This window comes from Coenobita brevimanus, chromosome 65 (genome assembly GCF_032717465.1).
Source record: "Coenobita brevimanus isolate Jiangsu-jjx chromosome 65, ASM3271746v2, whole genome shotgun sequence".
Classification (NCBI taxonomy): Eukaryota; Metazoa; Arthropoda; class Malacostraca; order Decapoda; family Coenobitidae; genus Coenobita; species Coenobita brevimanus.
The window spans coordinates 9479695-9490228 of NC_137018.1; the positions used below are offsets into that span (position 1 = coordinate 9479695).

The window sequence follows — 10534 nt, forward strand, 5'->3', positions numbered from 1 at the left end:
AGACGAATTATACTACAAAGTTCATGTCCACCGGAGGTTCTTGAAACTGTTATATGCATGTAACTCCTGTGACACAAAAGAGAGAGAGAGAGAGAGAGAGAGAGTCGTGTCCCAAATTTATCAAAGATCTTTACTAGAGGCTTACCTGCCCCATATGGATATCGGAAACAGGGTTAAGATGGTGATGTTGATAAAATAGCATATATAACCCTCACACCTCTTTCTATTGTATTCTTTTCCTAATTTCATGCATGTTTACGGTATGGAGGACAAAAAACATAATCATAAATACATGATTTTTTGTTTCAAAAAATCTGTCTTTTGATTTTTCAAGAGAAGTACACTCCAGTTTTACAGCAAATCAATTCCTTCAGTATTACTGCTAAGACTGATATCATGTATTATAGGTCTTTCACCTTAACTTGGGGGAAATATTCTTCCTTTTGCAGCTTATTTACCATAGTTCAGTGGCTGAAGAAAACAATGCTTTAGCTTTGCATCCTTTCCATAGCACTTCTTCATGACTAACATGATTCTAGTGCAGTACCTTACTACAGCTCACCATTCAGGATAAAGATGAAAAGTTTAAGCCAAGTTGTAGTGGGCAGAATATTGCATGATTGTGATCTGATATGTCGTTATGCCCTACAGGAGTTCCTCGCCGTCCTACGTGCCGCCCTCGCCCTTCTCTGCCCTGTATTCCGCCCCCAGCTCCCTGGCGCCCGCACACCCGCTTCTCTACCCCGCCCAGTACCCGCCCATGACCACGCCCGCACAGGATCTTCGGCGTCCACTCTCCGTCCTGTTCTCATAGGTGCGACATTCCGCCAGCCCGCCAGCCACACCCTGAATGCTGCTGCCGTCTTTGCAACTTGCCACACGGCAGCCGGAGGCAGCGTGAACACCGAACACAGGCTGGACGACACCTGGGATCGTACTTATAACATATCCTAATCAGTTTATACCATAAACAAGTGACAGTTAACTGTGACCACAGACTGTTTGTTTTCGTATTTTTTTACTTAAATATGAGTTACGATAAACATCTGTACAAGTAATCTTATACATAACTTTGGCGTAGGAGTGTTTATAAACACGGTCCCCGGATTTCTGGCTGACTGTGATGCTGGCTTGTTATGAAATATACCTTTTTAATGCATCTCTTTTGCTGCATCGGGTCAACTTAGTTATTTTCTGGCAAACACCAGACGTTTTTATTCACTTGATGGAAAGACCCACGCAGGAAAAGGGATAAAATTTTAGTAAATCATGCAGCGTTTTGGGTCAGTCTGGGATATTTATTCTTGCGAATGCAAAGTAGTTTTATCCATGCAGCAAAAGGGCTCAGTGTTTTCAGATACATTCCACCACCGGGTGACGGAAGCAAATGTGGAACCATTCCTGTACCTATGCTGTACTGAAGTGTGAGAAGGGTGACGGGTGGCCGAAATGGTAGGGTGACAAGGGTTGGACAGCAACATAAAGGAGCTGTATACCAGCAGCAACACTGAATGACTCGTGTCATTCAAGGAAGTCGTTGCTTTTACACAATGTCTTACGCGAAAGCAAACTGTTGAAAATGTCCGGTCTAGAAGTAGGCCTACGAAAGCCCACAAAGGCACTCGGTAGTCTGGTGTGTCATGATATCACTAAATCACGAAACTATTTTAATTATCTGTGTATGATAACTATTTAAAAATTGATTTTTTTTTATATAACGGCATTTTATGCACATTAGAGATAAACATTGACAGTTTTTATTTAGGAAATGTTTCTTTCTTTCGTTGATTCATGTGTATCTTGGCCAAGTAATCTTCGTCTCTCTACCATAGAGCCAGCCCTGCGGCAGGCGATTTTTTTTTTTCTTTTTTCTCAGATAAACGAGTAACATACAGTGATTCAGTTGTCTAGTAATGCCTCTAAAATGTAGGATTCATAATACCATTATATAAAATAACCATTCGTGCATATGGATACGATGTATTTCATGTTTTAGTAAAGGCACCATTTCTAAGGTGTCAAATGAGTGTGGATATCGAAAGAAATGAGTGAGTCGTGTCACCTTTGAATGTACTGAGTGGCGCCGCTTCACCATCACGTCTCCCAGCTTGGATCTGTTGCTGAGGACCTCAGCCACACGCTTATTCGGGTTAAGAAAATGATGTTATAGCTGGTTCTGGCAGCCATTGTTATTAAGAAGCGGTGGGTAAACTTTTCCTCTCAAGAAAATTTGATATGATCTTATCAGATATCATCATCATCGTCATCGTTATGAGAGAGCTTTGTAATCTAGTCACTGTAACTCCTTTTTCTTTTTATTTACACCGATGTACATAAACACTCTTGAACTGTAAAGGTATCATAGGCGTTTGTCTTACGACAAATGAATTTATGTAAGTAGAGGTAGCGGTAATACTTCAAGGTGAAGGCGGGACATCCCTTTTGTGAGCACCAGCCTCTGTCATTATCTGAGGCTCAAGTGTCACTGAACTGCGGATATAACAAGGAATACACTGAGTACTCTATGGAGACTTACCATGTCCATGAAAATGATGGGGTGTGGTCGATCCATAAAAGTATTTACGAGTATATTGTATGAAAACACCCAACGCAAAGCCAGAGGTGGCATACTGTTGAATAAAGAGTGTCAGCCATGTCATCAGTGTAGTGCAGTAACTGTTGTGTTGCTGAGGTGACCTGCCGCTCCACACACACAGGATCAAATTCAAAGTGGTTTTGGAGATTACGTAACATATATTCCTTAACGATTTATTCTGTACATTACACCTCAGTATCATTTAGTATATTTTTCATGCAAACTACGGTTTGGTAACATCAACACAATATAAATAACATATAAGAAAATATTAAAGTGCAATATGCAAAATAAATCGCTAAAGGAAGAGGTGTTATGAATCCTCACACACACACACACACACACACACACCAAGGCGTTGTTATGGTGCTGGTGTAGAGTACAATCCTCGCTACATTTCTCACAGTTCACTTCATTGTAATTAACGTTGTACAGAGCCAAATTTTTGATGGTTAATAACTAATACCTAGGTAACTGTGCTTGCTCCGGTGAAGGAGTAATACCAGCTCCTTCAGCCCGAATACGTCTTCTATTTGATCATTTGTGTTTTGTTAAGTATAATGAACATCAGATAATTTCATCCAGCTTCGGAGGCCCCCCTTGTTGTGAAGAGGTTAATGAAGACTTAATTAATCCCTCCATTTCGAGAAGTTTCTCCTGAGTAAACAAAAAAGCCATCTGGAAATAGCAGGAGTTAAGTAAAAAAGAGAGTCATGGTAATGAAGAGGGCAGCTAATATAGATAAGGGCTATTTATATTTTCGCTGGTACATCAGCCCCATGAATACTGTACAGCAACCACATCAGTCTCTTCACTGCCATTTCGGCTTTTCTGTTTAATTTTTGCTGCTTCACACAATTACGTTTAGCTTCGAATGAGACCGCCCGTAATGAGGGAGTTGACGTAAAAGTATTTCTGAAGTCTTCTGCCCGACGGATCACTCAGAAGCTGAGTGAAATCATCAGGTCTTATCCAAAACACAGTATTAACCTCCTCAGTCCTGGGACGTCTGTTCTATAGTATATACTTGTCTCCTGACGATTTTACTCAGCTTAAGAGAAACTTTTCGAACTGCTAGGGTTAAATATAGCCTTCATTAACAGGGGCGTAGCTAGGATTTTTTTTTTTTTTTTTTTATTGAGCGGCCATGTAGTGACCAAGCCCACATAAGAGGTGGCCCAAGGAGAAATGTCGAGGAGGAGCATGGAGGTGTCCCCCGAAAATTTGGGGTTGCCACCGACATGGTCGGGCCACCCTGGCCACCTTTCTGGCTACGCCAGTGCCCTTTCACCTTTACAGGCCCTCTCCAAGTTGAATAAACTCGTCTGGAGGCGGCATAAATAAAATAGAAATACGTCGCCGCATTAGGGAGTTAAAGGCGTTCTCGGCCTGAAGGTGTTAAGTACTTGTATGAATTTAATCATCGTTGTAACTAACAATTGAAGTGTGTGGTGAATACCTAGTGAAGTTATTATGTTTCAGAAATTTAAATTCAACGTTTATCACGTCATGGTGTCAGATTTCCTCAAGTGTCTACATCATTAACGAGAGAGAGTTCTTGCAAGAGGAGGAAGTCACTTCAAAACCAGTGCTAATTAAATAGTTTATTTAATTCTGTGGCCATCATTCTTCAGTTCACGATCAAGAGTCCGTCGACACTTCCCTGCAGGCCGCAGCGGTGGAAGGTGTTGCATGAACTCTTCTCTTGTGACAGTAATATGAAAGCACACAACAAAGATGTACAGTATGGCAGGAAAGATATTTTGTGGTTTTCGGAGGAATGAAAATATTAAAGACAGGACACGATGCTGGCAACGAATGGTCGACAGACTCGATCATGACAGTACAAGATACGTAATCATCGCCACAGTACTAATTATCCGATTTCTGCATGACTTCACATAAGCAACTGTCACATGCTTACACCACTTATTTAGTTTATAAAAAAGTGTAGTGAATAGATTGATTGCAGAAGTCTACAGTATATTATCTTAGTACTATAAGCAACATCAAACCTTTACTGCCATGTTTTCTTGAGTTACGTTCGGTACTGCTATAAATGTCACATCGTCACAGTTTATTAAGCTGATCACAATGCAGAATGAATATATATACTGTACCAGAAAGCAACATATATCCCCCCCCCCCTACGTATGCAACTTTAAGTAACGCCAAATCCTGAGTGCATATCACATCCCCCACACAGCTTAGGTGATCTCTAAGTACGCATTGGCTGTACGAGGTTGTAATACATTCCCTTACTACTTTTACCACGCAATTGGTAACATCCAACTTTTACTCAAACGCTTTCTCGAGTTACCTTCGATAATGTAATAAGTATCCCTGACTTGATAGCTTCTCTGGGAATTCACCACACAGTCTTATTAAACCTTCTACGCAACTTTACCCTCCCCCCCCCGGCCCTCCGTTCCCCTCATAATGTAGGTGACTAGAGATTTATATGTGTGATGCGTGTATAAAAATAAAAGTTATCTAATTATGTGCACTTTTGCCTCATCCTGACAACGGCATAATAAACAGGTGATCGTACATTTTAAGGAGTTATTGAATATCCACGATTAGATACATATACATCTCGCATCATGTGGTTAACTGCGTGTGTGTGTGTGTGTGTGTGTGTGTGTGTGTGCAATATCTATATGTGGATGGGGTTATGAGAGACGTGAAACTCGAGCTGTGCATAAGGAATTACAAACATATATGAAATAAACATTAAAAACCACACCTGAACGCCAGTGGGCTATGTTTACTGGTGACTGTCTCTCCGCATCCCTGGCTGAAGAGTAACCGGGATATCACATAAATGACGCACCTTTTTTGGTAGTTCGAAGTCTTATTGAACTGTATGAATAACCGTCATAGCGGAGTTTTCTTTGTGTGGTCTAGCCAAACTTGACTACCGCCATAAGAATCTACTATACAATAAATCATTGTCGTTTTTCGTTAAAATCTGACTACATCCTTCCAGGTAAGGAAAGAATTAGGTGAGAAGAAAGTAAATGTAGCTTGTGCATGAAAAATCTCTTTAAAACTGTAAGCAGAGGGAAATAAAGTAAATGTAGCATAGGAGGTTTTGGAGTACAGTGTTATTCCTTATTAGTTTACATAACAGTATGTAACAATTTAACACACTCATGTATGCTATTTGTGTCGTTTTAAGATCGATATAGATACATCAGTGATATACAAGATGATATTAAAGTGTAATGTGCAGAATAAATTGCAAAAGAAGTATTACGAAATCTCTAAAGCTGCCTAAAATACGACCTCATGATTCAAAGCAACATCTTCAAGCCATCGCAGACAATCCTTCCTCCAGTCTCTCTCCCCGACCAGTCCTGGTGAGTGCTACTGTATTCCTTTTCCTATGGTCCCGCCCCCTTGTGGGATAAGAATGGCCGCAAATTAGTGTTAATCTACCTTTATCAGACCTGAATGACTGGCCAGAAATTGCGTTATCAGGCGAGTGTCAGCAAGATAATACACACTGATTTGACTCTGTATTCTTGACCTGAACCAAAACCTCGTCTCGATGCATTACATTTGACTTTCCTTCCCTACGATGTCTTAACCCACACGTCCGGTCCTAGCAAGCCCAAGTTTGTCTTTTGCATAAAAATAGTTTGATTAGAAAACATATAAAGACAGAAATAATGCACTGTCAGTTCATTATACAGTTCCCTAGTTCGTGTGGGTGAGAGAGGGATACCGAGGGATGTGGGAGGTGGGAGGCTAGGGTGGTGATGGATGACTGGAGTGTTTTGACGCCTGTTTGGACGCCCCGACTTCTCGCAAATCATGGAGTCTTCCTGTATGTCTCTACAAAGAATCGAATATATCATCAGCGACTATTGTGTCACTCGCTCTTGGCCCCACCACAACAATGCTCCTCTCACCTTTCGTAATGTGAATGAGTTTTCTTTCATAAAATTCCTTTATTTTCTTCCCAGGCCCTTTCATTGTGCAGCCTCTCACAGAGCTGGGATAACAGAAAATCTTATTAGGAGTATTGAAAATGTTTTCCCGAAGGCTTTTTTGTACTACCATTTTTGTGCATAATATTCTCTCTCTCTCTCTCTCTCTCTCTCTCTCTCTCTCTCTCTCTCTCTCTCTCTCTCTCTCTCTCTCTCTCTCTCTCTAATTCCATGTAACACATAGGTGGTAGGTGGGGGCTCTCACCATCCACTCTCTCGATGTAGTGCTGCTCAAGGGTGACTGCCCTTTCCTCTCGTCCTTCCTGCCTCTTCTCTCTTTCATTCCTTCATTCTTTCCTCATCTTTCGATCTACGGATGACTCTACACTGAGTGACAAACCAAATGGTTTCCCGTACACCAGGAAACCATTTACTACGCTGGGTGGTAACCATATAACGAATCATGGCGCCTAGTGGTTTAGTGGGTAATTAAGGTGCTCCAGTCGGACTGAGCCTGTGCAGGTTTATATCCACGGGTTGGTTAGGGTTTATTGCTCATGTAATGCCATTCAGGGATGAGTGAGGCTGGTCACTCCATCTTGAATGCCAGGACCAACTTGCCTAGCCCCGGGCTTCTACGTTCCTCATGGGGAAACACAGGATTGGATGATGGATGGATGGATGAACTCAGTGTAAGAAAAGAGCATTGGCTGCTGCTGTACAAGCTTTCAGTAGCACCGCTTCGTGATCAGCATCATTCTCTAGCACTCAGGTTCCAACAGCATTTAAGATAGGCCGATGGTTTTTGTGTGTGTGTGTGTGTGTGTGTGTGTGTGTGTGTGTGTGTGTGTGTGTGTGTGTGTGTGTGTGTGGCTTAGTCTCCCCTCGAGTAACCGTTTCAATGGGACAAACTTTTTTTTTTTTCTAGCTGCTTTTTGAGTTCAAGGATTTCTGTTACCTTATGACTGGCTACTGTATTATCTGTGCTATTAAAAGTATAGATCGTATTCTAGCTAGCAAGGAAGGCTTCCTAGCACCTCTTCATCAGTGATTTGCTCTGCATACTAGACTTTAGCATACGACATACGACCTCTGGTATTTAGATACCGAATCAGACGACACAGTTTGGTGGTGGTGCCTTCTTAGCTCCTCTACATTAGAGATTCATTTTCCACACTGGACTTGAACATACGACCACTACTTGTTGAATATCGAACTAGAGTCGACCACAACAAGCGATACAGTTGCCGATACAATTATTGCGTGTCTGGATAAAGGTGGTGATGACGTGGCGGTTCAGACGTGATAAGGCCAAGGTCATCTCAGAGGGGGGGTATTAGTTTTATGCCAATACTATTGCCGACCATTTTGCCCAGGTAAGCAGCTCAGCCAACTATGCTCCTCGCTTTCTCCACCATAAGCGTACGGCTGAGCTGCAAAATTTCGACTTTGCCACTGAGGATGGAGATACCAGCTACAACTCCAAATTTACATTAGATGAACTTCTTGACCTTAAATCCTGTAAAAGCTCCAGTCCCGGTCCATCCGCCATTACGTACGGTATGATTCAGCATCTTACTCAGGCCAACCTGAGTAAGCTGTTAACGATGTACAACGAGATTTGGGCGTCTCGCACGTTCCCAAACGCAAGGCACTACGCGCACGTCATACCGATACCTCGCTGGGATGGTCGCCTTACGAGTCCCAGTTCGTTTCGACCTATTGCGCTGACTGACTGTCTATGTAAGGTCTTTGAACGTATGGTTAATAAAAGGTTACTTTTTGTTTTAGAGTCGAAGGGTATGTTAAATGATCAACAGAGTGGATTCCGCAAATACAGGTCCACTTTGGATCATTTAGTGCACCTGGAACATTGCATAACCGAGGCTTTTGCCAATCGCGAATTCATGATAGGAATTTTTCTGGATATTCATAAAGCTTATGATATGACCTGGCGAAACGGAATACTACGTAAACTCTACGCTTATGGTTTAAGAGGTAATTTGCCTATTTTCCTTCAGAGCTTCCTTACTGACAGAACGTTTTCTCTCAGGTTACCCTGTAATGTAACTTCGGACATATTTGTCCATGAGAACGGGGCACCACAAGGAAGTGTGCTTAGCCCTACTTTGTTCAGCGTTGCCATTAATGACATTTTGTCGTCTGCTTCCGCCCCCAGGACGATTAGTTACTCACTCTATGCTGATGACTGTGCAGTGTGACACTCTTCCCGCAATGCACAGTCCTCGGCAGAGCAGATTCAACTGGCACTTGAATCTGTTCAGCGTTGGGCCCTGGAGTAGGGATTTAAATTTTCCGTCCCTAAGTGTGTCGGTGTTGTTTTTACTCGTATACTTAACGTACCTCCTTTGCATTTGACTTTAGACAATCAGCCGATACCTTTTCAAAATTCAGTAAGATTCCTGGGTCTACATTTTGACAGTAGGCTCATTTGGAGAACACATATTAATCATTTGCTTGTTCCTTGTAGTAAAAAAGTAAACGTCCTCAAGTTTCTTTCCGGTAAATCGTGGGGAGCAGACAGAACGTCTTTATTGATGGTGTATAAGTCCCTTATCCGTTCTAAGCTTGACTATGGCTCACAAGTGTATGGGTCGGCATCGGATGCTGTACTCCGTAGACTTGATGTGCTTCAGAATGTGTGCTTGCGTATATGTCTCGGAGCCCTTCGATGTACTCGTGTGGATCGGTTGGAAGTGGAGGCTAATTTGCCTCCCCTCCGTTTACGACGTGACCACCTGCTATTTTCTTACGGTATCACCACCCAGCGTAAACGCTCACTTGGCCTTCCAACTTGTCGGATCCTCCTACAGTGGGAATACCTGTTGTATGCGGCCCTCAAGCCGGTGGCTGTGAGGCTTCACTTCCTCTGTGAGGTGTTAGGGTACGACCTTTCTAATGGGGATCAGGTTTTAACATCAAAAATAGCGCCCTGGGAGTCTCTTGCTACCACATTTAATACTGACTGGCTCCCCATCGCAAAGTACAAGGCGCCGGAGGTGGAGGTACGACAGTTGTTCCGGATGATCCTCATTAGACACCTAGCATCATTCCACTTGTACACCGATGGCTCTAAGATGGATGAATGTGTGGGTGCGAGTGTGTGGTCTACGCAGTGCCGCATCCGTTTTCGCTTGCCCCCCATACGTCTGTAGTCACTGCCGAATTATTTGCCATAGATCAAGCTTTAGACTTTGCTTTGCGTTCAGATCACGACAGTTTTGTCATTTTTTCGGACTCTAAGTCCGCCCTTCAGGCAATTCATTCATGTAGGACTGATTCACATGAGGTCCTGGGCCACATTATCAATAAGCTGCACACATATGCTAAATCCTTCTCTCTGATCTGGGTGCCTGGTCATTGCGGTATTTACGGCAATGAACAGGCTGACGTACTAGCTAAATCAGCTGTAGAACTCGAGGAGACTTGGGACCTTCCTCATGAGCTACAGTCTAGTCTCTCTTTCGGAAAGAAATCAATTAATCTTCTGTGGCAAAGTCAGTGGACCGACCTGGCAATTCCATCAGTCAAAAGGACCATATGTGACTGGTCCAGTTCCTCCCGAGGAAATAGACGGGAGGAGGTCGCTTTAGGCCGCCTCCGCATGAATTCCACCCTAATAACACATATGTTACCATATATTAACAGACAATTTCCACCGCGTTGTACCACCTGTGATGCGGTGTTATCTATTAGTCACATCCTTTTGTACTGCAGTAGGTATGCTGGGGAACGTACCTCTCTGGCTGCCTACTGTAGGGCAAATGCGCTCCCTTTCACACTTGATTCTGTCTTGGGTGATGGGGACGTTGGTGTGACTAATAAATTGATGACTTTCCTGAAAGAGACCAGATTACTCAGAGAGCTGTTATTTAATTTATGAACTTGGTTGTGATTTCCTTATTTATTTTATATCTTTATTTTTTTTTTTTGTATATAGGGATATGGTTTTTGTACATATGTAAATACGTCAATACACTTT

The 10534-nt window shown here is 42.6% G+C and overlaps 1 protein-coding gene across 1 annotated transcript in view; it reads left to right on the top strand.

The window, feature by feature from the left end:
* Positions 1-814, top strand: part of LOC145404923 (uncharacterized) — an 88806-nt gene extending 87992 nt beyond the window's left edge. The window contains exon 5 of the mRNA XM_080276429.1: positions 652-814. Coding sequence (XP_080132555.1) covers positions 652-814 — 163 coding nt within the window. The remainder of the gene's footprint in view (positions 1-651) is intronic.
* Positions 815-10534: the final 9720 nt, after the last annotated feature.